Consider the following 25937-nt stretch of genomic DNA (forward strand, 5'->3'; position numbering starts at 1 on the left):
AAAATTGCAATCTGAAAAGTGACTAGTAACTAAAGCTGTCAAATAAATGTAGTGGAGTAAAAAGTACAATATTTCCCTCTGAAATGTAGTGGAGCGGAAGTATAAAGTAGCATGGAATGAAAATACTCAAGTACAATTACCTTAAAAGTGTATTTAAGTACAGTACTTGAGTAAATGTACTTACTTACATTCCATCCTAACTATGCTAACGTTATTATACTAATTAAAACAAAGACATTATTGCACCATTATAACAACCAGTGGATCTTAAATGGTTAAACATATAACACTGCTTTGATATTTTTTAATGAATGAATAAATTCATTAATTTCTAAACATCTAAGACCAGACAGCTTCACATTAAGCTTTTTCAGGCACTTACCCAGCAAGTCAAACACACACAAATCCTTTCAATACCATCCATGTTTATTATTACAGATATTAAACATAAACATCATTAGATGTAACCAGGCTGATATACTATAAAGCTGATAATGTTCGGGCAGTAGTGGACAATATAGGGGACTCTGTTCTTTGCAGCATTATTAACAGCATCACATTGACAGTTCAAAACACTTGTGAACATCTAATTAACTGCACTTCTCTCAATTTTCACCCTCCTGGAGGTTTTAATTTGTTGCATAGTTCTGTGACTATATTTGAACAAGGTTAAGGTTAAAAAATTTTTTTAAACAATCACATAAATCACCATAAGGGCCTCAGACGCAGGTAGTGTCTGATTGTGACACAGCAGCTCATGACATGGGTGTTTCACTATTTCAGGGCTGTATTCATCTCCCAGGTGTTAAAGAGAAACTGTCTTTTTACCATCTGTTTATTTAGGAGTTCAGAGGCTGAAAATTATGTGTGTCAAGCAGCTGCAGAATTACAGCCACAGTTGATGAAGAGTCTTTCTATTTCCATCAGTGAGACAGGCAGGCAGGCCTCAGGGTGGGTAATTCTGTCCTTAACGATCAATCTTTCAATAAATTAACCATCCACTTTACTTAATTCTATCTTGTACCTTGTGATTTATAGTCTAAAATCAGACTTTTACTATAACTGGTTTCATACCACATCAATTGATTGTTTGGACCCTTCTCTCAAAACGTTTTACATGGTGGGACTCAGGTTTAATTCTTTGTTGGCTCTCTCTTACAACATTTCACATCAGAATGATTCAAGTCTGGTTCTTTGTGGTTTTGTTTAGTCGTTTTCTAGAAACAGTGGTGAACTTTCATGCTACAAAGCAACCCGTCACTGTTTTATTTACAGATGACTCATATATACGGTAAAGGCAACACAGCATACAAGGAATATTAAAAAAATACTAACTGTACTCTTCTCTCGCTTCGTTTTTTTTGTCTATAACCAGATCCTGGCAGCTCAAAAGGCACACCACCACAGTGGACACCAAACATGGAAGTGGTATACCACAAGGCGCAGTTTTAATCACGTGTGTGAATAACGAAACCATTGTTAGACTTTGTTGTGCCTACTGGATGACTGTGTTGGGCGAAACCGAAAGAAATGTAAACCTCTTACTGCTTGATAATGTCAAGGCTAGCTGAGGTATTAAATCAGAAAACAACACAACATAAACACGGGACGCTAATTTATAATTCTTGAAAACGTGTGTCTCCTGCCTGTTATTATCCGAGTGTTCTTCTCGGTTTGTCCACCTTCATTGTAACACAATGTCAACAGGACACTTTGATAAGCTGCAGGTCACTCCAGTGCAGTTCAATCATGTCCATATACCCACAACAGTAAGGTAAACACTGGTAGACACTGGTTCAGTTTGTGATGACATCTTCTCTGCAGGACTGTTTTGTGGCAATCACTTTAAATCCAGTTTGTTGGCAAAACCAGAAACAATTAGCCTGTTGTGTTGTCGTGTCACAAATCTGTGTTGGTTGTGTGATTGTTGTTTGATCGCATGGAGATACTCTGTTTCTCACTCAGTGTCTTGACAACAGTTGCAGCAGGAGACTGGAGCACCTTCCGTGAAAGTCTCATTCTGCCGTCTGTTGGGTCCCGTCCAAAGAATTTGACCTGTTAGCAGAAGCCCAGTCAGAGACATGTAGCCCAGAATATAAACACAAGAAACAACTGTTGTAATTCAAGAGGCTACTTTTAACAACACAGTCTGTAGTTACATACCTGGATCTGCTGTCCGACCTCTAAACCCAAAGCACTTGGATGTTTGATCTAAAAGAGGAAAATACAGAGCGATGACTTTTATGTGTCATTCTCATGTTTCACTCATAGAAATATGGACACACAGGTGAACAACATGCAGAGTCAAATTTACTAACCCGTTTGTGGTCCAGCTGTGAGTTGTGCAGCAGGACAGCGCTCATATTGGGATAGAGTTTCACCATGACACCGATGTCCCTGAAACAGAAGAGGAAAAAGGCTTTAGGAGCATTCTGAACACGGAAGGTTTGATTTAACCGTAGTTTGATTTCCTTTTCTATTAAGAACATGCATACAAATTTCCCAAATAGCATTTTTTAATGTGCTCATGACTGGCATGAATACATTCATTTACCTTATTTCAGTGATGGTGGCGGTGTAGATGGCACCAAACTCTAGCTGCTGTTCTTGCTGCAAGAGATACACATGCATCTTAATTTACAGTACATACACAGACAAAAGGTCTCTTTCAGCACAGAGATCTGGTGTGGTCAGCGCCATTCATGATTTATTGTTTTGGGTTTAAAAGTATGACTTTTTTTTTTTTAACATGCATCTTTTGAAAAGCTCCTACAAATGGTGGAGACACTCACATCATCTTTGCAGATCTCACTGATGAACTCTTGGGCTTCGCTCATGGCTCCTGGCGTTGGAGCAAACACAGAGAACGTCTCCTCGTCCACCTGACTTATTGTCACACCTTTGAAGGAAAAACAAAACATTCAGAAGTTTGTAATTCTGCCAAAACATTTGTATTGTGTAACAGAAAAAAATGTGCTGCTTTTTTTTTAGCACCACGTCTCAACAACAAAGATGTCACGTTCCTTTTAGATTTCATCAGATTACATGAATCTTACCTGTTTGAGCTTGTAGCCTGCGAAGGTTATAGCCTCCTGGACCGACGAAGCGTGCTCGTCTGGAGACAGGGACCCGCACGTTCTCTGAAGACAGAATAAAATTCACACATGTTAGAACAGCAGTCCAAATTGTTCCAAGCATGTCCCTCCTTTTAAATGTAAACTAATATTCAAACTTACCAACAACAGGTCCATTATCCTTCCTTGTCTCTCTTGGTTTTGCAATACATTTGTTCATGATGCCCAAGATTTCCCTCTTTGCCACTGAAAAATAATAATATTGAAACAAAAGCCATCAAACCACTAAAAAAAATACAGTCACTTTATTCTTTAATATAAAATGTTGAGTTTCGCTGCTGTCTGGGATTACCTGTGGCCTGTTGAATAGCCTCCATGACCACCTTCAGAGGCAAACCTGGAATCTTCACGTCAGCCTGGAGATTAAATAAAGGTCATGTGAAGGCGCGTCACGGAGCATTAAGAGCAAAGCTGTGATATTGTTGAGCTACTGTATGGGCAAGATGCAAAGTTAGCACCTGTTAGAGCCCTCTTTGTCCCATCATACAGTCTTCTAAGCAAAACAGTGTCTTTTTCATCCATAAGGACCCTGTTTGGCTGAGTCTTACAATAGTTCAACACCATGTGGCACAGACTTATAATAAATAATGAACTTAATATCTTACCAGGAAGCAAATCTTAAATTAAAGCTCTAAATCTGACCTGGTCTCTTCCTTAACGTTTCACACAGTACCAAATTCTAAACATTGAGGCCAGGTGAAAAACTTTCACATAAATGTCTTTAATCTTCCTTCCCTTTGCTTTGGGTTGTCCATCACAGTACCTGTAAAGCAGTGATGCCTTTGTTTGTTCCTGCCAATTTGAAGTCCATGTCTCCGAGGTAATCCTCAATTCCCTGTTTAAAAAACAGAATCAAGTTCTTATTCAACATCCCCAGTTAGACCATTATCACTTCTCAGGATTTGTATGGCTCAACTAGACTTATTCTTCCAGCTGACATTGGTAAATGGTTCATCACACTCATAGCAATAGTTGTATGTACCAAAATATCAGTAAGTAATCTGTAGTCTTGGATCTCAGTAGGTTTCTCTGGGGTGGGTTTAGAGATGAGGCCAACAGCGACACCTGCCACAGCAGAAGAGATGGGCACACCTGGGAGACACAGATTTACACATATCAGCCACATATTTTCACACAATTGCTCTTTACTAAATTAATAGAAACACTGAAGAAAAACACAATCTAGTGATTCTATCTATACATCTTTTAATAGTGATGTCTAATTGCTTTGAGAGGCACAATAAAAAACTGAGATGAAAAAGAAGGAAAAAGGTCTGTATGGTAGAACAATTAAATATCCTTTGCATTGTTGAGTTGTATTTTGGTTTGTTGAGTATTTGAAAAATGGATAGTTTGATCATTGAAATACAGGAATACCAATACTGGAAATAAATAGCATTTACACACCAGAAAGTGCATCCAAACTTTTGACCGGTGCTGTATGAAAGTACTCATAAAATTGTTTTAAAATTGCAACTATAGAACTTTGATAACATGTCTTAACATTTGAATATTGATTTTTCATACAACAATTTTGAAAATGTGTTTTTATCCCAGATAGAATTTACTGCTTAGGTTATCTGAAAATTAAATTATAGCTGCAGCATTTAAGTTGAGTAAAAATAAAGAGCTAATTCATGCATCCCCACTCAGATACCTGCATCCATTAGAGCAAGACTTCCTCCACAAGCTGAGGCCATTGATGAGGATCCTGAAAAGAGATAAAGAGGTAGAAATAGGACAAATCAGATTTTGTAACTCTATGATCCTGTCTGAGAGATCCTGCCAGACAATCATCATATCAGATTTCCTGTGGTGATTATGTTGTTGTTGTTGTTACACTGTCTCCACTCTCACCATTTGACTCCAACACCTCAGAAGTGACCCTAATAGTGAAAGGAAAGTCTTTAGGAATGATTGGTCTCAGAGCCTTCTCAGCCAGGGCCCCTATGAACACACACACACACAAACACGCAAACATGAACAAGCAAATATACATACACAGTGTAAGATTGTTGCTGGAAATGACTGGTTACAAGTAGATGTAGATGTAAATATTTATACCAACCATGTCCAAGCTCTCTCCTGTTTATACCTCCCATCTTTCCAATCTCGTTGGTTGCATATGGAGGGAACTGAAATTAAATACAAGGTTGATTAAAGTTCAGTTTAAAAACTAAAGGATAAAGAATCATATATCGAATCATCTATGTAGCTTTAAAAATGAAAACAGAATTTTACTCACCTCATAATGAAGCATGAAGTTTTTGTCTTTGATGCCACTGTAGAAAGGAAATAGGACAATAAACTGAGTACCACTGCATTCAGATATGACAGGAAAGTATCAGAAGGTTGATTTCATATACTTTGATTTGAGAAGAAAGGGCTGACTATCTGAACTGTCCTGATAAAGTAAATGTACTGAATGCGTGATTCTGCATGTGAGAATTAGATTAGATTAGAATTAGATTTTACCTCAAAGCTGTGGTGATGATGTCTGTCTTGACACTGGACTCCAGGGAATCAAACGTGACGCTGCACAGCACCTAAAAGGAAAACTAAGAGGATGAGGAGCGAGCTTTCTCTGTTCAAAGACTACAGCTGCTTTTTTCACTGTAAAAATCTAATTTCTTGATTCCATAAACATTTATTAGAGTTAAGACAGAACATAAAACTTATGTGGTCTCCCTCCTCCTGTTATGTTATGTTGAATCTTTAATTATTTTATTTTTTTGCACACACACCTGTGTTTGTCCTCTCTGGAACAGAGCTGAGCCATGGAGCGGTTTAAAGAGGTCCACGCTGCAAGAAATGTTCCTTAAAGCAGTCAACTCCCTCCCATCACACCTACACACACAGAAAAGAAAACATAGATTTACATTAAAATATGTTTGTTGTCATTACAAGATCACATCATGTGTCATGAGAACGTACATCCACTAACTTACCTCCTGTACTCATTAAGCACTAAATTGCGGAAAATTTCTTTGCTCACAGTGTTGAAGGATTCAATCACTTCAAAAGGTTCAGCTTGAGGAAATTTTTCTGCACAAGAAAGAAAGAATTCGACAGACAAGGGTGCAAATACAAAGTCAAAAATTGAAATGTAATAAATATAAATATATAAATTTGTGAAATATTGTGAAGGGAGTTGCAGCAATATTCAAACAAATGTTCTAAAATGATTTTCATGCAACATAAACACTGATGGACGGATGATCTACCTTTTAAATCCTCTTCAGTTTCTAGTCGAACTTTGTTGATAGCTTCATCTCTAGAAATCTATGACAAGATTATTATAGTTACTGTCACTGATCAAGAGATAAGATAGTTTTCAGAAATACATAAACATTCCCATAATACAGAAGAGACACATTAATGATTCTTCCTGTTTTGAATGACTTTAATCCACAACGCATTCACAAAAAAGATGGTTTCAGAATTACCACATGAAGTGTCAAGAGAGAGTTAACACACAGAGATAACTGTATAACAACATAACATAACATACAGGGAATATAGACAGACTTTACCTTATCATGGGTGTAATCTGTGAAAACAGCATAGATCCTGTCTGAAGCCAATCTGCATGAACAAAGGCAAAAACAAGCCATTATTAACTTTTCATTAAATTTTGAAAAGTCAAGCTCACATATTGAGGTAAACTGCTGTATACAAAGTATTCCAACAATTAAATCCAATACTGCTGTTATTTAACTTACACACAATTTCATTCAGGAAAAAAATCCTGAAAATTATTTTGTTTCAATCTGGAAATTGTATTTAAATACAGTCCTAGTGTTATATTCATGTTTTACCACCACATATACAATTCCTACTAATATAGCTAAAATACTGCTTTAACATTCTTCCTCCTCGCCTGCCACCTTCATCGCTATCAAACTATAGAAAACAGTCTAATTATTGTTCTTACTTCCGAACATGTTCCACCATGTCAGCTGGGGCTGAGAAGACTTTGACCGGGGTGCGCTTGGTTACTTTCTGTTCCCGCACCAGCTGCTGGATGGCGTGTATGATCTGCTGGGTGTGTTTGACTCCAACCTTAACCGCATGGCAGAAGTCCTGCTGCAGCACGTTCTCAGCCGACGCCTCAATCATCACTGACAGAAAGAGAGTCACATGAGAGACGGGTGTTGTACGACGCTCACATCAGACAGACGGAGGAGAGGTTAATTAATAAGGTGTGACGCTGAGTTGAAAATTGCAGATGCTGTGCAGTGTGGTGATGACATTTACACCTGATTAATTCACAGTGCTCCAGTACGTAGTTGATCATCTGGTTGATTCATGTTTTCACTAAAGTAAAGTTAATAAACTGGCATGTCAAAATTTAATAAAACATCCCTTTTAATCAGTGTAAATTTTAATAAAACCTGTAAAAAGCTCCTGGATAATGAATAGTAAAATTAATTGTTAAATTCACATGAACGTACTGAATGGGACATATGTAACAGCAATAATAATAACTAATATTGTTTGATAGTGTTGAATTCTAAGTTTTCATATATTTTTTAAGGAGACATCGCTATTATATTGCTATCTTCTGTAGTAATTTGTGTAATGTTTAATGATGCATTTGTTTTTGTTGCAATTTTAACCAATTTAGATTTGTTGAAACAATTCATTAAGTTTGATATGTCACTACTATATATACAGAAAATCCAAGCCACTTGGTTGGGAACCTAAAATGTACAACTGAACTATTAGCAGCTATAGTTTTTAGCATAATGACATATGTACATGCAGTAAGAACTAATATATGGCTAAATGACTGTTCAGGTTGTTGCTGCTCTTACAGTTTTTTTCCCAGTAAATAAACAGCTGTGGATCTTTTACAGTGTTTGGAAACTTACCCACTTGACTGCTGGGGGCTCCAGCCACAATCAAGTTGAGACTGCTGGAAGTCATCTCCGCCCGAGTGGGGTTGATCAGCAACTCTCCATCTACCATGCCGACACGAACAGCGCCTAAAAAACACACACACACACACGTACACCCAAGCTAGATTTAAACAAGTATAAAATAATATCCCAGGTATTACGAGAGAAATCAAAGTATCTGAATAGAAATTCTGAATTAAAATGTTGTGTGTTCCTCACCAATAGGTCCGTTCCAGGGGATGTCAGACAGGGCCAGAGCAGCAGAGGCTTTGTGGAAAGAAAATATTGGTTTTAGCTACCAAGTAACTAAAAAACTATGATGCTGTTTGCAGAAAAATGTTGATGGCTGTGATTTAACTCACCTGCATTGATAGCCAGCACATCTGGATCATTGACACCATCAACAGCTAGCAGGTTACAAAGGATCTTCAGGAGACATGCACACAGACAAACATGAACACACACAAAAAAAAATGTTGGAGACAAATACATCACTATAATCTTTGTTCAAAAATCAAAACCACATAATGGTGAAACGATGTAAAAAACTGAACTGACCTGAGTGTCATAAAAGTAACCAGCAGGGAAAAGAGGTCTAATTGACCTGTCTGAGCAACAGAAACAGGAGGGACTGTTATACAACATCAGTACACAGACCTGCTACATCAAAGGCCATTGTTGGGCCAAATATGTTATAACTCACCTATGAGTCTGCTAGTGAGAATCTCATTATCAGTGGTGCCCAGCTCTCGCCTCAAATAGTTAGTGGGGATTCGACCAGCAGCTGCTGCTTTCTGCCTGTAGTCCACCTGTCAATCAGAGTATACATATATTGCCCAAACAGCCCAAAAACAAGTTTCTATAAAACCTTTTTGCACTAAGTTCATCTTACTTATAATAACATCTTTTTGCTCTCTAGCCCCGGTAGACTGAGTTACAAATGCTTGATGGTGTCAGACTGGATAACACCAACTATCTTATACCAAAACCATTTTACATCACAAAAACACACGACTACAGGACAACTCTTCTGAATGAGCTGAACATTACTTGGATAACGTACCACCAGAGGCATGAACTGAGACGGAGAAGGTTTGGTTTTGCTAACAGCAGTCACCATCACAGACGTCTCCCCCAGCTTCAGACAGAGAAACAAATAGAACAGGTAAACAAAAACAAAAAGCAAACAAACAAAGCTCACATGGCATCATGTGTGTGTTCCTAATTATTTGCTCCCCTAATGTATGTTAATGGGGTGGACAAAATATTAGGAACATTTTTCAATATAATGCACCGCAGTACACCACCTCCATGAGCTCAACAATAAACATAAAATAGAACGACAACGTCAACAAAAACTGAACATGTATAAGCTTCATAAAAGCAGAAAGAATTTATGGCAGAGCTGTTGCATTAGATCACACAGATGTTCCTAATAAATACAGCAAGTGTATATACAGAGTACACAATAATAACACTAGTAAAATTACTACATGAAGAACCAGAATGACAATATTAGAGAAATAAAGTGCAGACATACAGTACTGGGCAAAAGCTTTAGGCACTTTCGGTGATTAGATTCTTATAAATAACTAGTATGTAAATGTAGATAGTAATAAATATCTATCTATCTCCAGCAACAAGAAGAACAAGGAGTACTGCAACAGATGGTATGCACCCCACAGAGTTCTGATCTCAACATCGTGGAGTCAGTCTGGGATTACGTGAAGAGACTGAAGCAGCTGAGACGCCTAAATCCACAGAAGAACTGTGTGCTGCTGTTTTAAAGGCAAAGCCTGCTCACGCCAAATATTGATTTGATTTAGGTTTCTTCTAGTTAGTGCACTGTGTATGACGTTAATTGATTATTAATACTATTGATGGTATTATTTTTGGAGGCATCCTCCTATTTCTTAGTACCAAAACTTTTGCACAGTACTGTATATTACAAATGTGGAACAGAAAGGATTCCAGGTGCTGCCGTGCACCTGTTTGGTGTAACAGTTGACTTTTCTGTACCTGAACTACAGCGGATCCATCAGCAAATCTGGCAAACCTCCCAGAAGTGATCTCAAGTTTCCTACAAAAACAAGGTCACAACATAAGAAACTGTCTGAGATATTAAACAGCAAGTGGTGGAAAGTGACTAAGTACATTTACTCAAATAATGTACTTAAGTACAAATCTGAGGTACTTGTATTTTACTGGATTATTTCAGAGGGAAATATTGTACTTTCTATTCCACTACATTTATTTGACAGCTTTAGTTACTTTTCAGATGAAGATTTGACACAATGGATAATATAACAAGCTTTTAAAATACACATTTTAATAATATTACAATAACACATTATTAAAGATGAAACCAGTAGTTTCCAACCTTTTTGGCTTTTGATGTCTTACAAAAAGCAGTGTGTAGTCAAGGTCACATTTCAGATGTCTATGAGTTGTTAACAGCTCCACCAAATAGTGATTTTTCCCTCTAAACTTCTCACATGGTTTCATTTCAATAAATGTTCAAATGATCCAATATTTCACCAAAAATCAAAGATTAGAGAAAAAGTCCAAAAACTGACAACAGATTTCTGTATCAGAACTTTATTTTTTCTTCTTTCCTCCCCCATTAATCATCTCACGACCCCCTCAGATTTATCTAGTGACCCTTTGGAGGGGCCCGACCCCTGGCCTAAACTAGCTAATTGTGTATAAAGTAGTTCAAACTAGCTCCACTTCCAGCAGCTACAACACTAACATGCTGCTTACACACTGATGCTTCAGTATTAATAATCTAATTATGCCGTATATAGTAATATATCAGTCAGAGGGACAAAATGAGTAATTTTACTACTGACAACAGTAATTACAGTAACGTTGTAAGTAAAAACACTTGTTAGTAGTTACTCTTTGACAGCAGACAGGTAACTAACCTCACTCTGCCTGTTCCATTAACAGTATTAATAGTATTATAAGACGATGCTAATTAATTACAATGAAGAATGGAGGCTGGCAAAGTCAACTTACTTCTCCCCGATATCTACTCCCACTCTCCGGGGATTTGCATGGCTGCTGTAGACACTCTGGTGACACAGACGGATGTGAAGCCGAGCAAACGGCGACCCCAGTCTGAGCAGATACCTCATCTCCGAGAGATATACCGGGGTAGATCTATACCGGGGTAGATCTATACCTAGGTATAGCTAGAGCCTCTATACTCAAATTGTGCGCATGGGGGCTTCCATGACAGTTCGTTACGTATACGGAATGACGTCGTTGAAGCAGCGTCCTCTGATTGGTCCGACCGACGTTTGTGTGTAACAACAAAAGTGTCCGTAACATCTGCCGCAAACAGATCCCTTCGCAACAGATCCCTTCTTTCTTGGCTGCTTAAAAAACACACCTGCGGCCATTGTTTCCTTTTTTTAAAATTTATTGTGGGATTGCTGAAAGAAGACAATGACAATTAAAATAGATAAGAGGAATAAAACATGAATACAATAAAATAAATGACTAAATAAAATAAATAATAGTAATAAAATATTCTAATCAAAAGCCAAGTAAAAAACTTTTAAGTTTTAAGTTTGAAGACATCACCTCTTTCAGCTGCTTTCAGATACTCAGGTAGACTGTTCCAACAGCTCGGAGCATAAAACCTTAAAGGTTTTTGTCATGCACAAGGAAAAGACATACATGCTGATTGTTGATTTTAGAAAAAAGGAGGCAAAGACACACACCCCCGTCTACATCAGTAGAGCTGAGGTGGAGCAGGTGAACAGTTTTAGGTTCCTGGGTATCAGCATCACAGAGAACCTGTCATGGACATCACACATCTCCACCCTAGTAAATAAAGCTCAGAAATGACTGTGCTTCTTAAGGAAACTTAAGAAGGCAAAATTCCCATCTCAAGTTCTTGTTAACCTTAACAGAGGAGTAATAGAGAGCATCCTAACTGCAAACATCACAAATTGGCATGGGATATGCATGGCCTAAGACAAGAAGGCTCTGCAGCGGGTGATTAAAACCGCCCAGAACATCATTGGTACCCATCTACTGAGCATGAGTGATATCGGTGACGTGAGGAGCCTGCATAGAGCCCAAAGGATACTAAAAGACAATATCCACCCCAGCCACTGCCTGTTCACCCTCCTGCCATCTGGCCAGAGATACAGAAGTATCTGCTGTCGTACCACCAGACTACAGAGCAGCTTCTTTCCTCAGACTGTGAGACTCCTCAAGTACTACAACATAAAAAATAGTTTTGTTTTTGTGACTTGCTGTTTATTGGTCCATTAGTGTGGTTTCTGTTTTTGTGATTGGCATTAGGGGGCTACAGACTACATTTCGTTGTGCAATCTTGTGTTGTAAGATGATAATAAAAAAGATCTTGAATCTTGAATAATGCTATTGTAACAATTACATCCTAGGCTGTGCACACACATGCAAGGAAATGACAGCTTTTTTTTTTTTTTTTTTACAACTAAGCCAAAGTAAACCAGCCAAATTCTGTAATTCTGTCCAAGACACAGAGCTACTTATAGCTGAGGTAGGCAGTTTTCTGGAAAAGAAACACACACAAAAAAAGCCAGAATTTGAAAATACCGCCCTCCTCCTGTACCTCTCCCCCCCTCCTCTCTGTCCTAAACCCCTCCCACCAGATGGGCATGAGCATATGCACGTACTTCATACACATATGCAATACAGCAGCGTTTACTACTGCACTCACTCACACAGACACACACACAAACACACACACACAACGTCCTCTCAAGGTGCGACAACCTTCAGTAAACAGTAAACTCACCTGTTTGAAGCCCACCACAAGTTCGAGTGATATTGTGTCTCTTTCATTGTCCACCTCCAAAACCTCCTCAGTCACCAGATCGTCCTTGACCCGTAGCTCCAAACCGAAACCCAGAGTGATGAGCAGCACCAGGGCACAGAGACAGCTCAGTAACAAAAATCTATCACTAATTTTCACTTCTGAGTCTTCCATTGAAAGTCTCTCGCTCTCGCTCATCGTCGATAAGATAATGTGCTGTTCAGTTTCCCCCGCACTACAGGCAATAGTCCGATGATCTCACATTGCTTTTCATTCTGCTTTACGTTGATAACCTTGTCTTTTTTTCTCTCCTTCTGCAATTCATGCAGTCTCGTCACTTCCTATCCATCAGTATCCAGTATCCTGCTCGCCTGGCCTCAAAACTTTCCGTGTTGTCTGCCTATCCTTGTGGAAGACTCCGGTCACGGGCAGGGTGCACTAACCGAGAGGTTTCAACTGTATCTTACAGTCTTACCCATTTACATAACGACCATTACTGCCCAATAGGAAATTTAATGTTTGTATATGGTGTATAATTGCGACAAAGACCACACCATTTGCCTCATTTACACTTTGACGTATTTCGAATGTATGTAATTTGTTTGTTTAGCCAGTACGAAATCTTTATCTGTAGCATTGCTAGCTCATACTATCCCGAGTTTGTTTGTGTTTAGCATTATGTTTTGTTATAGTTACATCACATTACATTCCGTTAACTGCTTAAATCAAGAAAGTTAGGTATTGTTCAGTTTAGTTTTTTTTTTTAAATTTAGTCTACAGTTAAACATTAATTATCTTTGGTCTGTTACCATACTCACCATGCTTCCTGAAAAGTCAAAGTGGGTAGCAAGCAAACACTTCCTGCTTGTGTCCTCTTGCTGACACCATCAATGATGTAATGGGTTAAACCAAATTCGAAGGTGGGATTATACTGGGTTCAACGTTTTGCTGATTATAATTTGTTTATCTGTGATATGATTAGTTTCTTCGCAAGTTGGAGAGAAATATTTAAAGTTGTGTTTGTATAGATGCGGTGTGTACTGATACAAGTAACACTGAGACACCCCTGAGAGCGATATGGTTCTGACTGAACTGATTGTAGGACCTATTTAAGGGAGTTGTTTGCCACTTGGAAGAGGGAGTGATGTCTGTGTACCTGTGTTCATGTGAGGATGCTGCAAGTTTTGTGAGTGAAGTTTTCCTCAGGTAAGAAAAGTTTGTTTTTAGTATGTTTTGCTTTTCATCTTTGTGGTAATACACATGTATTTTTGGTTGCACAGTGTAGATAATGTTTTCCAGTGTACCTGCTACCACCTTCCTTGACACTGGACAGACTTCCCCACAGGAAGACTTTAAGATGCAATTGAAAACAATGGAAAAAGCTAGCAAATGTACCTTGGTTCAAGATTTTTTTTTTTGGCAAAGCTGATGAAGTTTCCCTTTTACCTATCCATCCCACCCTTTGTCCTCACAAACTGAGTTTTACTGAACTCAACTTTGCAGGAGACGTCCATGTGTCTTTCACCTATCAAGCTGTAAGACATTCAGATGGGGTGGATTTTAATTTAATTTAATTTGATTTATTTAAGATTTTAGATTGGCAAAGAGAGTGAGGGGGTGTGGTGGACGTTCAGAGACAAGAATGAAATCCATTAAGAGTATGCCATCGATCTAGCATTACACTACATTACCCACAATGCAACTCCATGGCTGGCAGTTTGGTCCAGAATTCAGGTGCGTTATGCTGGTAGTGGCTAATGTAGCCTGGAGCTGCAAACCTCAAGCAGTGATCCCCAGATCAATGCTGGGGACACATTAAAGCTACTTTATGTGGTTACCTTATTTCTTATACCTCCCTGCAAGAAAAACAAACTCTGATAGTAAGAGGAAACCTCTAGAAGTGATTGCTGGAAACAATCACACTTAGTTCTTAGTTCTTCTTACTCTTTTTTGTGTGTACTGCAACCCTTATTTTTCATGCAATTAAAAGTCTAAATATGAAAATCTTGCTTACTGTCTTGTGTCATGTTAGCTCAGTGCACAGCATTGCTGTCAAACATGAGGTTGTAGGTTCAATCCCACCTGCAGGCAACATTAGTATTTGGTCGAAGCTTCCAGCAATGCAATTCAATCAATTTCAGCTTTCAGCAATGACATGCAATTTCGGAAAAAAGCAAAATTTCTAGTGCTATTTCTACTACAAAATTCATAATGGCAGTCTACAGGAGGAATAATGCAACTGAATGTTGTCCAAAAATAAACTAAACCCAAGATTGTCCATATTTTTATGGTTAATCTTGGGTTTACTATAGTCTTGTCGTTGTTTCGTTCCATTGTTTATTTTTCTGCATACTAAATATCAATTAAATGCAAGACACGGAGTCGTTTGAAGGTACAAATGACCTGATACCTGTTTTACCCGTACACTGTCTTTCTAAAATGTAAAGCCGCTCCAATATCTATTATATGTACATGCATTATTACTATATAGATTATTTAAAACTATTTACATGCATGGAAGAAGATTAGTAGCCTGAAAACCTTAAAGATCCCCTACAGACATGCTTTAAAACATAGTGGACAGCAATTAGCTTCCAAACTAGTTGTGATGTCACAAATCCTGCTAATAGGCACACATCATAAACTCAGATTTACAGTGAACACAGAGAAACTTTTCACTTTCAGCAGATGATTAATGAAAACAGCTTTCTAGTGTAAAACTTTGCACATACGTCATTCTGCACAATGAAGCTCAAACCCTTTAAGTGAGGTAAGGACAATCAAAACACATTTTTGAGTGGAGTGGGACTTTACATAATATGCACTTTGAAATCTTCACCACCAGGTGTCAGGATTACCTCACAAAGATAATTTCTCAGCCAGAGTATGCATTTACAAATCAAATGATTAATTAGCGCCGCGTACGCATATGTATAAAGTATATATTTATAAACAAGATTAATTCTGCACATATATTATCATAATATTTTATTCAGTGTGATCCACCAAAGTAGAGCTGCAACAATTAGTCAATAAATTGATTAGCCGATCAACAGAAAATAAGTTGCTAAAGCTATTTTCATAATCCATTAATCGTTTTGTCTTTTTTTTTTTTTTTTTTAAAAAAAAAGCCCAAATTCTCTATTTTCAGCCTCTTAAATGCAAATATTTTCTGGTTTCTTTAGTCCTCTATGATGGTAAACTCAACATCTTTTTGGTTTTGGACTGTTGGTCAGGACAAAACAAGACATTTTAAACTGCATCTTGAGCTTTGGGAAACAGCGATCAACATTTTTCATTATTTTCTGACATTTTATAGATCAAACAACTAATCGATTAATTGAGAATGAATATAATTGTTAGTTGCAGCCCCGAAACACAGTTCACTTTTCAAACACAACTGAAGCATCAACGCCTTTTTTAATAATAGTTTATAGTAAGTGAAAAAAACTGCTGAGTGTCTGCTCTCTGTCAAGCCTTTCCTTCCAGCTCTTAATAAGTCAAGATAACTGCGAGCTGCTCTTAGGGTTGCAGAAAAAAATTGACACTGGTATCTTTTGACAGCCACTCACCCACCAGCAGTCTGTATTAGTCTGTCAGACAGTCAGTAAATCTGTGACCTTGCTTGCCGATCAGTCAGTCAGTCAGTCCGGAAGTTGTTTATCAGGCAGACAGCCCTCTAGTCAGTCAGTGAGCCAACTCTCTAGCGGGGTTGCTGCAGTTGTTATGGCAACAGATGAGTGTTAACAGCATCTCTAACACTCTCCGAATTACTTTCACGCACTTGTGCACACAAACATATGCACACACACTCAAGCTAATTGCAGGGGAGAGTAGCAGGGTTTCACACAAGCGCACACAAACTGAAACACACATTCCCATTACTGCTAAGGTTTCTACTGGTATTATCTTGTTTCCATGGCTCCGGGACACAGTGAGATCTCATTATTACCAAGCAGAGCCATGGACTATTAGTGCGTAATGTACCCGTCAGTGTTTTCTGGTAGACAACAAGGATCATAAATAGCTCAGTGGAGGATGCTGTACTGCTTTGTCTTGAACAGACTCTACTTTTTGTTTAAATCTCCTCATGTAAATGTTCATCGACCAACGTAGAAATCAATTGGTTATCTATTGACTGTCCATCTATATATATTAATGCATTCTTTAACCATATTCTAGACATTTTACAGAGACCTCTGCAACCCTTAAAATGATTTCGACCATGCTGTGTAAAGAGACAAGGTATTGATTAATGTGATTGATCAAATTCTCCTGAGTGGTTCTTGTTGATGAGTCGTGAAATTCACATTTCATTACTGCCAGCAGGCCAAATTTCAAGTTGAAAACTAAGAACACAGATGTCAAAAATGAAAACCAGATTTTTGTTTTATTGTTGTCATTTTCATCACCTCGTTTTTGGATTAATGTCAAGGGGAAAATCAGCTTTGGTGTGTGTGTGTGTGTGTGTGTGTGTGTGTCCCTTGGTCACTTCAGGACTCAAGAGGTTTAAGTGCTTTTCTGATTATCATGCTGCGGTGTATCAGGAGGTGACAACAGGGCAGCCTGCACCCGCGTTGCAATGGTCTCTGTCACACACACATGAACACACACATAAACAGGATCCACAGGGTTTTTCAGCAGGGGTGAGAACCGATGTTTCTGGGTCCCTGGCAACCAGACACAGCTGCGCCTTTAATAGGAAATTGTCATCAGATTGTCATCCTGAATATGCAGCTTCACTTAACAGGCTTTTTTATGTTTTACAACAAATTTCAAAACTTCTTAATTTTCTTGGTACATTAACCTTAAAAAATACTGCCGCATTGTGTATGTTTATTCATTTCCATCAACCAGTGATGCTGATATTGCTTGAATTCAACCTTTTCTGTTGAAAGACGTCACACCGTTACTCCAGTCTGTCACTGAAAAGCCAGTAATTGGATCCACATCCTTCTGACTGATATGGACATGCATTAGTTTGAGGGAACCACCGTTTAGACAGCTTGGATTGGCAGAGCATAATTTCCTTTGTCACAAGCGTGGTAATTACATTAAGGCACATGGCACTGTCCCACGCAATAAGGTCCCACTATCTCAAGACAAAGTGGAGCAGAATTGTGACGTGGGCAGTACTATGTACAAGTGCATTATGGTCAGTATCAATACTTTTGAGACCAGGTCTCTCTGTTTGATGGACAAAAGCTTACCTTAACAGACTTTGAACTATCAGAAACTTCTTTTGTTTATGGTACATCAAAATATTTATCACATTATGCGCTTATTATGGAACGTCAAGAAAAAGATACTTTTGCTTTCAGTATAAAAAGGTACTTGCATGCATGATGACAGTTAAATCTGTCAGGCATTAATTTACTAAAAAACAAAACAAACAAACAAAAAGAAACCTCTTTCCAAAGAAACTCAACTGACTGTACAATTGCACGTCAGTGGCCGGTACCTCTGTCAGTGCATAGGTCCCATAATAAATTAACCTCAAAGGATCAGTCGATTGATTGGATGCAAATTAGAAAACCCCCACTGTGTGTGTGTGTGTGTGTGTGTGTGTGTGTGTGTGTGTGTGTGTGTGTGTGTGTGTGTGTGTGTGTAGACTGTCTGGATATGAATGAGAATTCACAGATGATTGGGTAAGTGTCTAAGCCTGTATAATAGATGCACAATCAGCAATAACCTGAGTAGGTTTCAGTGACAGGGTTCAGCTAAGGTACAGGTTGTCTATTTAAAATATTTAAAACAAAGATTGTAGTGGGAGAATAATCAGCAAAGCATCAATAAAAGAAAACAAAAAAAAAATACAGCAATTTTCATTAACTTTATTTGAGTAGCTTTTCTGATAGGACTTACCAGTAGATTTACAGACAGTAAAAAAAATCCTGTGAGAAATATAAGAATGAAATATATGAAACATAGTGAGTAAAAAGAAAAAACAAAACAAGGAAAAAACCTAAAATTGTTTTCCTATCGTCCTAGAGGTTTAATGCATCAACCATGAACTGCAACATCCTGGCCTATAATTCCCCATCTCTCTCTCTTCTTATTTCCTGTCATCTCTATATAATGTCAATTCTCCAACAAAAGGCATAAAATGCCCCCAAAATACCTCAAGAAAATCCTAAAATTAGTTTCAGTATAGCTCTGACCCCTGGATTCCCTAACATTGGCTCCCTGCAGTGTTGTTGATTTAAAAAGCCTTTCCGATGGAGGGCTGATAGAGGGATTTAAAGCCTCGAGGCCTGGACTGCAAAGTGATGATTACTTTTTGCTCTCAAGCATTGAATCCAGAGTGGTTATTAAGGCTTTTCTTGAGGACCTCAGACTGTGCTGTGGCTCATGATAGGTTAAACAGAACCAAACAAACTTAAAATATTGCAACAAAATGTGTCATGTCATTAGAAATCTGGTGAAACTGTATAAATAAGTTTATTTTAGTGATGTGTGTTTAGTCTTCATCAGTAAGGTATCAACAAAGACAGTGTGTAATGCATCTCTGTGTTACTAAAAGATAAAACTCTGAGTTCATAAATGCATCAGATTTAATAACAGATTGACAGGGTGCAAAGAGTTGAACCATGGACACACAGCAACATGAAATATTAATCCTCATTGTGCTTTAATGTTATGTAATTACACTTTGACTGTGCCACAGGGGTCTTAATCATTTCAAATGGAGATTTGAGCATTGGTCATTGATTTCCCATACAGATACCACAGAATGGAGACACACAGAGACAAAGTGGATGGTCAGAGTGACCTCCACTGCTAAGATAGAGGTCAGATCTCTATATTATTTAGTCAAGCTAGATAGGTGGGGTGATCTAGCTATTTAAAATCTGTATTTTGTACTGTGGCGTCATTATGATCCTGCCTCCATGAAGATGTATTATTGTTATTATCATATCTGCCTGCTGGTACTAGTATCTCTTATCTATTATGTCTGTGCACCACACTGGTCTAGAGGGGATATTTCAATCAAAAACTCATTAAATTGTCCAAACCACAGCTTTGGTTGCACAACACTACAAATAGTTTTTCAGCCATTAAAGGATGGGTTCACAGTTTTTCCAAGTCTGTACTGAAACAATAGTCAGGTGCCTGTATGAACATTGAAACATGTTAAGCTTGCTGTAATCATTCATCCTGTTCATACTGACCATTAAGAGGTCTCTTCATGATGCACTTTCAATGTGAGTGATGGGGACAAAATCCACAGTCCTTGTTCTGTGAAAAAAAAAGTTAACATAAAGCTTCAGCCATCTGAATTAGTCAAATCAAGTGGATATCTTCCAGAGTTACACCCTTTTTAGTATAAATTTCCCTCCTTTTGTTATTATCATCCACTGCACCTCAACAAGAAAAACACTGTCCAGGGAACACAAAGAGGGAATTTTATACTAAAACGGCTATAGCTTTGGAAGACACCCACTTAATTTGATTGGCTCAGACTGCTAAAGCCTCGTATTAACTTCAGATAAACTTTTAAATATATTTTTGCCTGCCATCACTTACACTGAAAACACACTCTAACACATACTAGCTATTTTTTAATAGCTTGTATGAACAGGAGGAATGATTACAGAGAGCAAAACCTTTCAATGTTCATATGGGCACCTGAATATTGTTTTAAGACAGATAATATGAACCCATCCACATTACATATGTGGACGTATTCACACACTTAGTCTACTTTTCCGCCTCAAAAGTATTTGTTAATATATAGCTGCCTTGCCAAAGGATGGCAATGTTGGTTTGTCTGTCAAAGCAAAATACAAGATTTCACTACAAATAGCATCCAGATTGCCATGAAATTTATCATGGAAATAATGATATCCAGAGAATGATTCATAATGTTTTTGATGACCTTCTGATATTTTGTCTAGCACAAGTATTGGGTCAAAATTTCCCCTTCTCCAGGCTAGTAGTCTAAGACACATACAGTGTAATCACAGAGCATTTTACATATTATATAAACCATGGTTGGTTCGTGACAAGTAAACATAGCAAACACTGACAAGATTGCCATGAAATTTGGTATGAATATTCATTGTCCTCCCAGGATGAATCCTAATGTTTGTGATGTAATGGATGACTCAGATTTATGAGGGTTTCTAAATCCATTACTCATCTACTTGTATTATCAGTCATATAACCTCATTTGGGGAAGTCAATGTAGGTTATGTTACGAAAATGGTTCTGCCCAGCGTTAGTCAGCCCACCTCGCATTCAAGGCTGCATGAGATCAGCACAGCTCCAACTCAAAATATTTGTGGTTACTTGTAAATTCCAGTGAAATAACTAACAGAAAACTGCAGTCATGTGAAGAAGACAGAGAATTTCATCTGTGAGAGAGGCGCTGCGAGGTCATCCGGTTGCTCAGAAAGGGAATTTATTTTTTGCTGTTGTGGATTTCAGAGCAGCGGTGCTTTGTGGTCAGTGGATTCTTTTCCCTGGGCTAGATTAATACCAACTAGAGGAAAAATGTCCATGTGTTTCCATATGTGCAGTGGTTCTGTAGGGTTTGAGCCAAAAGAGGCGGTTGGATTGTTTCCACTGGGTAGTTTTGGGTAGCTTTCAGAGCTGAGTGTGTGTGAGGAATGCTGCTGCGGGTCCGCACAATCACTGAGTCATTAGGAGGAGGTGGATGCTGTTTTGTGACAAAACTCCATAAAAGCATCATGAGTAATAGATTTTAATGAAACAGACATGAATACCCTGTTCAAGACAAGGTTAATGAATCTAACTCATACAAACACACACATTGAGCTATATGAAATATCCATCTAATCCTCTACAGTAATTAATGAGAACATAATTGTGTTCAGGCTGCTGTGTGGTTTAGCAGGCACTACACGAGCCATGAAAGGTTTTCATTATGTGCGTCAGTGTTTAATCGTCTACTGGGGTGATACAGCTTGTAGAGATGTCTGTGGGTTGCTTTGTTAGCTCAGGAAAAAAAAAGCTGGATTTGATTTGAAAAGACTTGATTTGAGTTGGTTCTGAAGCAAATTCCCCGTCTTTTTATTTTAGCTTGTTAAGATACGATAAACTTCATTGATTTCTAAGGGGAGATTGAATTGCTGTGGGAGCAGTGGACAGAGCAATGATGAGAGAACAAAGCATAAAAGATATTAAAGGCCCTGAAAGCTTTTTTTCTCAATCAGCTTATTACTCTGAGCAACTGGGTCTGACTTGAACACAATATTTTATTCCAAAGTTGGACAGTTTTGTTTATTTGACGAGCGATTTTCTGTATTTTTTGTTTTTTTCTGTGCTCTTCTCAGTAGTTTGAAGTGGGCAGGACTCAAATAGGCAATGTCATGTTCATCATCTCTGTGCACCACTCCAGATTTAGCCACATTTGAATCAAAATGTGATGACAGATGTGGGGCTGTTTGCTTATGTTGACAGCACTGTTAAACAACTCAATCGCACAATGCCAATGACGCAGATTAGCTGAGTTTTTGACCATTATGATAATAACTAAAGATGTTTTTACTTTGATTGTTGCACATTTAGTCATGAATGGTTAATGTTATAGAGAATACTTAATGTGAGAGTATGCAACATTTAAATTAAAAGATTAATTTCTTTCTTGGTTCAATACAATGAGAAGTTTTGCTGCTACTGCCTTACTTGTTCTGGTATGACCAGTAGCTTATAGTGGCTACTGTTAGCTAATCTATCTAACTTCAGATGGATATTGTTGTTTTTAAAGCATATTACTGAGTCAGTCTGAGACTTGACAATTCCTCCTTGCTTGTGCCACTGTTATACGACATTTTGGCAAACATTATCCTGTAATGTTCAGTAAAAGTTGCATCGGTTCACTTTAAGATTTGAAACCACACTTTCAGGGGCTTTAAAGGATGTTATAGGTTGACACATTTTCAAGTCTGTCATAAAACAATTGTCAGGTACCCAAATTAACATTGACACATTTTTCTTGCTGTAATCAGTCCTCCATTGAAAGGTCCCTTCATGATGCACTTTCAATGTAAGTTATAACGGACAAAACCAACAACCCTCCCTCTGTGCAAAAATGTAGGCTATTTAAAAGTTTATTTGAGGCTAATATGAAGCTTCAGCCGTCCAAATTAGTCAAATCAAATCATTATCACTTTCTTTTTAATGCCATGTTCCCTCTTTTGTTATGATCCTTCAACTGCAGCTGAGGAGGGAAACACTGTCCATTGAGACAGACAGAGGTTTTTTTTTTTACTAAACGGACTAACTGTGGAAGATATTCACTTTATTTGACTAACTCAGACATATATTATCTTATATTATCATATCATACATATTATCTTCAGATGAACTTTTAAATACATTTTTGCTCAAAACAAAGACTGTGGATTTTATCCTCCATCACTTACAATGTATAAGGACATTTGGAGAGGATCTTCTAATGGTCTGTATGAACGAGCATTACAACGAGCAAAGACCTGTTTCAATGTTCATATGGACATCTGACTATTGTTTTGACACAGACTTCAAAATTGTGAACCTAACAGGAAAAAGGTAAAATTATGCAGTAGCACTGGTATTCAGAGTGCAAGATATGTCATAAAAAGGTATTTCTACAAAAAACAAGTAAACTTTTTGCACATTTGGTTTTGAGGAGTCTCTAAGCAGTACTAATGCAATGTCAGACGCCAGATGTTACCCAAAACCAGTCTTCTACTTGTAGAGGTGGTTAAATATATAGTCAGACATACTATTTTAAAACATATGTGACTTTGCCCATAAATTAAAAGCAGAGCCTGGGATGAGTGATTTAATGTCTAGATGAAGATGAACACTCCAGCCTAAATGACAGACAAATACAGAAAACATAATCCTACTTTTGGTGGTTTTTGGAAGGCTGTTCTGGCTGCATTTTCAAGAAGCTGCACTTCACTCTGTAACCTCCTGATGTGCACTCACCCAGCTTACATCCCTCCAGTCCAACACGTTATGCAAAAAACAAGACAGGTCTAGCCAGGATCTTACACAGAATACCCTCGAGCTGAAACACCAACAACAGCAACCGTTATTCTAAATGCAAATGAGACCCTGTGCTTCTCCAAGAGAGCTGCTGCTGAATTGTGCTTACTAAAAGTTTTAGGGGTAAAATACAATAATCCATTCATTCCAACTGGGTTCCTGAGAGGGGACCCAGAGCCCCAGTTCCCAAACCAGTGATTGTGTTTTAATTGACTATTTGGCCACACAGCCTCTGGTTACTATTCACACCGACAGAGCCATTCATCAGTTGTTGATTAGGTGTCTCCTACCTCTATAGTGAATGACTTAGAGTCTAACATGCAGTTATTACCTTGCTGCTGATACAGCTAACAGAAACACTGTGTGTTTAGAATAACTGCTGGTTGTTGGTATAAACTGAAGTTTAAAACTACTGTGCATTTCCTGTTTCAAATTTGTGGTGAATAGCTGCTCTCAGCCTCCATTAAAGAGCTTCTTTCAGCAAGAACCAATTACAAATTCTGACTCAATTACAGTTTAACATGTATTTATTTTAATCATAGATTTTAAATCCATGCAAGTGTCTTAACTTCTCTTATATTTTGGTATAGTTTGGTATACATTTGGTATTTTGGTGTAGCATGATGCTTTTAATACCTGCCTATTAAAATACCTATTTCGTCAACGAGGATGTGATATGCAACTCCAAATAAAGCATCACACACTTTGGGAAAAATATATTGCTGTAGTTACTAGGGATTACTAATGATTTTTCTGAGAGAGGAACATTGATTTCAATTTAAAAAGCACTCCTTTTTAACCTTATTATTGGATCAAGCTCCCAGACCAAACCCTTTACTGTACATTTACAGCAGCCTCTTTACCACCAGGTGTCAGTAGCCTACTTGCCTTGCTGCTCTAATGTGTTGTGTGCTGGAAATGCAGACAATAGATGTGCATAAATTCCCAGTATTTTTTATTAGCTGAGGAGAAAATTAGCTAAAAATAGAGTATGCCATAGCCCATAAATTACAGGACTAGAGCTGCATGCAAACTTACTCCTATCCCATTTCTTTCTGCATCATTCTTTGAAAAACCTTGCTTCTTTCCAACAGTGCTCTTGAAACCATTTAATTGTGCTGTTGTTTTTCTAACAGATATAACTGACAACAAGACCCTGAAAAGAAATATAAACTGAATGGATGCCCTATTTTTTTTTCTTTCTTTCTTTTTAGAGCAAAGGAGGCGGAGGGAGATGCACAGGAGAGGCAGAGATGGAGGCGGTGCTATGTGTCCTCCAGTCATCCTCAGCTCTCCCTCTCCTCAGTAATATGCAGCATTTGAACGGAGACACACCGGAGAAGACGAGTAACCGGCCAGAAACGACTTTACAATAAATATGAGGAGTAAACCGACTATTTTAAAACCAGGACCTTAAACATCTGGATTTTCCTTACACTTGATATTTTCTTTAATTTCGTCGCACCGGAGGAATATTTCCCCGTTAATGTCTTGTGAGCTGGATCTTTTTTTCCCCTTTTTTTTGCTAGTAACGGTCCGTTTTTTTTTTCAGAGTGAGCTGCTAGCATAAAACCACACCTGGCACAGGTCTCATGCAGTCTGCTTATTTCTGTAGATAGATAACTAAGTCAGGACGCTTAATTAGAGGCTTCATTTTAAGCTCTAAGGCTTTTTTAAAACAAACAAACAAAAAAAATGTGATTTCTTACCGTTTCCATGAAGTAGCCAAAACCAGCCGTTGGCAGTTGAAGATTGTGGATTAACGTTTTTTTTTCCTTCTTCTTCTTCTTCTCCTGACGTTTTTCAGCGGCCGTTAGCCAAAATGAGCGTCGATTTAATTGAATCAACCACATGAGTGGAGTCTAAACAAAACGCCATACTGTATTTCTCCCAAGGAGTGCACATTTTTCTTCTCCATATTTGCTGAAATAAACGGCGCCAGTTGCTCTGGAAAATATGGAAAGCGAGGTTTTCACCCCTTTACTGGAGCAGTTTATGCTCACGCCTCTGGTCTGCTGGGTAAGCTCCCCTAATTAACTATTCAAATGTGTCTTAAGCTCACTAATTAAACACCTCTGCCCTTTG

General features: G+C 38.0%; 2 protein-coding genes across 9 annotated transcripts in view; one reads left to right on the forward strand and one right to left on the reverse strand.

Annotated features, from left to right (window-relative positions):
- Positions 1-408: 408 nt before the first annotated feature.
- pnpt1 (polyribonucleotide nucleotidyltransferase 1, mitochondrial) lies at positions 409-25643 on the reverse strand. 2 transcript variants are annotated; one of them, XM_067610563.1, is made up of 28 exons: positions 25562-25643; positions 10055-10115; positions 9099-9173; positions 8739-8844; positions 8594-8643; positions 8398-8461; positions 8255-8302; positions 8009-8122; positions 7069-7255; positions 6668-6719; positions 6359-6416; positions 6083-6179; positions 5879-5981; positions 5610-5680; positions 5380-5416; positions 5203-5269; positions 4992-5081; positions 4792-4845; positions 4117-4226; positions 3898-3969; positions 3427-3490; positions 3237-3320; positions 3057-3140; positions 2793-2899; positions 2555-2610; positions 2319-2397; positions 2164-2211; positions 409-2055 (listed from the first exon to the last, which is right to left on the reverse strand). In XM_067610563.1, exons 3-28 carry the CDS (start codon positions 9153-9155, stop codon positions 1900-1902), a joined length of 2115 nt encoding a protein of 704 aa, XP_067466664.1. In that variant the 5' UTR covers positions 9156-9173; positions 10055-10115; positions 25562-25643; the 3' UTR covers positions 409-1899. The 2 variants fall into 2 exon arrangements, with proteins under 2 accessions (XP_067466664.1, XP_067466663.1); XM_067610562.1 differs by lacking the exon at positions 25562-25643 and adding an exon at positions 11057-11563.
- Positions 23542-25937, forward strand: part of LOC137197263 (girdin-like) — a 76483-nt gene continuing 74087 nt past the window's right edge. For 4 of the 7 annotated variants that reach the window (XR_010931375.1, XM_067610556.1, XM_067610560.1 and 1 more), the window contains exon 1: positions 23543-25871. Coding sequence is in view for 6 of the 7 variants with exons in the window: in XM_067610556.1 (XP_067466657.1) it covers positions 25809-25871 (63 nt within the window). In the remaining variant the exon portion in view is untranslated. Of the gene's footprint in view, positions 25872-25937 lie in introns of all 7 variants that reach the window. The other 3 variants (XM_067610558.1, XM_067610559.1, XM_067610561.1) reach the window with 2 other exon arrangements.

The sequence above is a fragment of the Thunnus thynnus genome, chromosome 14, assembly GCF_963924715.1.
Source record: "Thunnus thynnus chromosome 14, fThuThy2.1, whole genome shotgun sequence".
Classification (NCBI taxonomy): domain Eukaryota; kingdom Metazoa; phylum Chordata; class Actinopteri; order Scombriformes; family Scombridae; genus Thunnus; species Thunnus thynnus.

Coding starts and splice junctions, on each gene's coding strand:
- pnpt1 (XM_067610562.1), bottom strand. CDS start 11,175: ATGAGGTATCTGCTCAGACTGGGGTCGCCGTTTGCTCGGCTTCACATC. Junction 5,417..5,609: donor ATCATCACCACAGCTTTGAG/GTAAAATCTAAT, acceptor TCCTTTCTACAG/TGGCATCAAAGACAAAAACT. Junction 2,398..2,554: donor GCCACCATCACTGAAATAAG/GTAAATGAATGT, acceptor CTTCTGTTTCAG/GGACATCGGTGTCATGGTGA.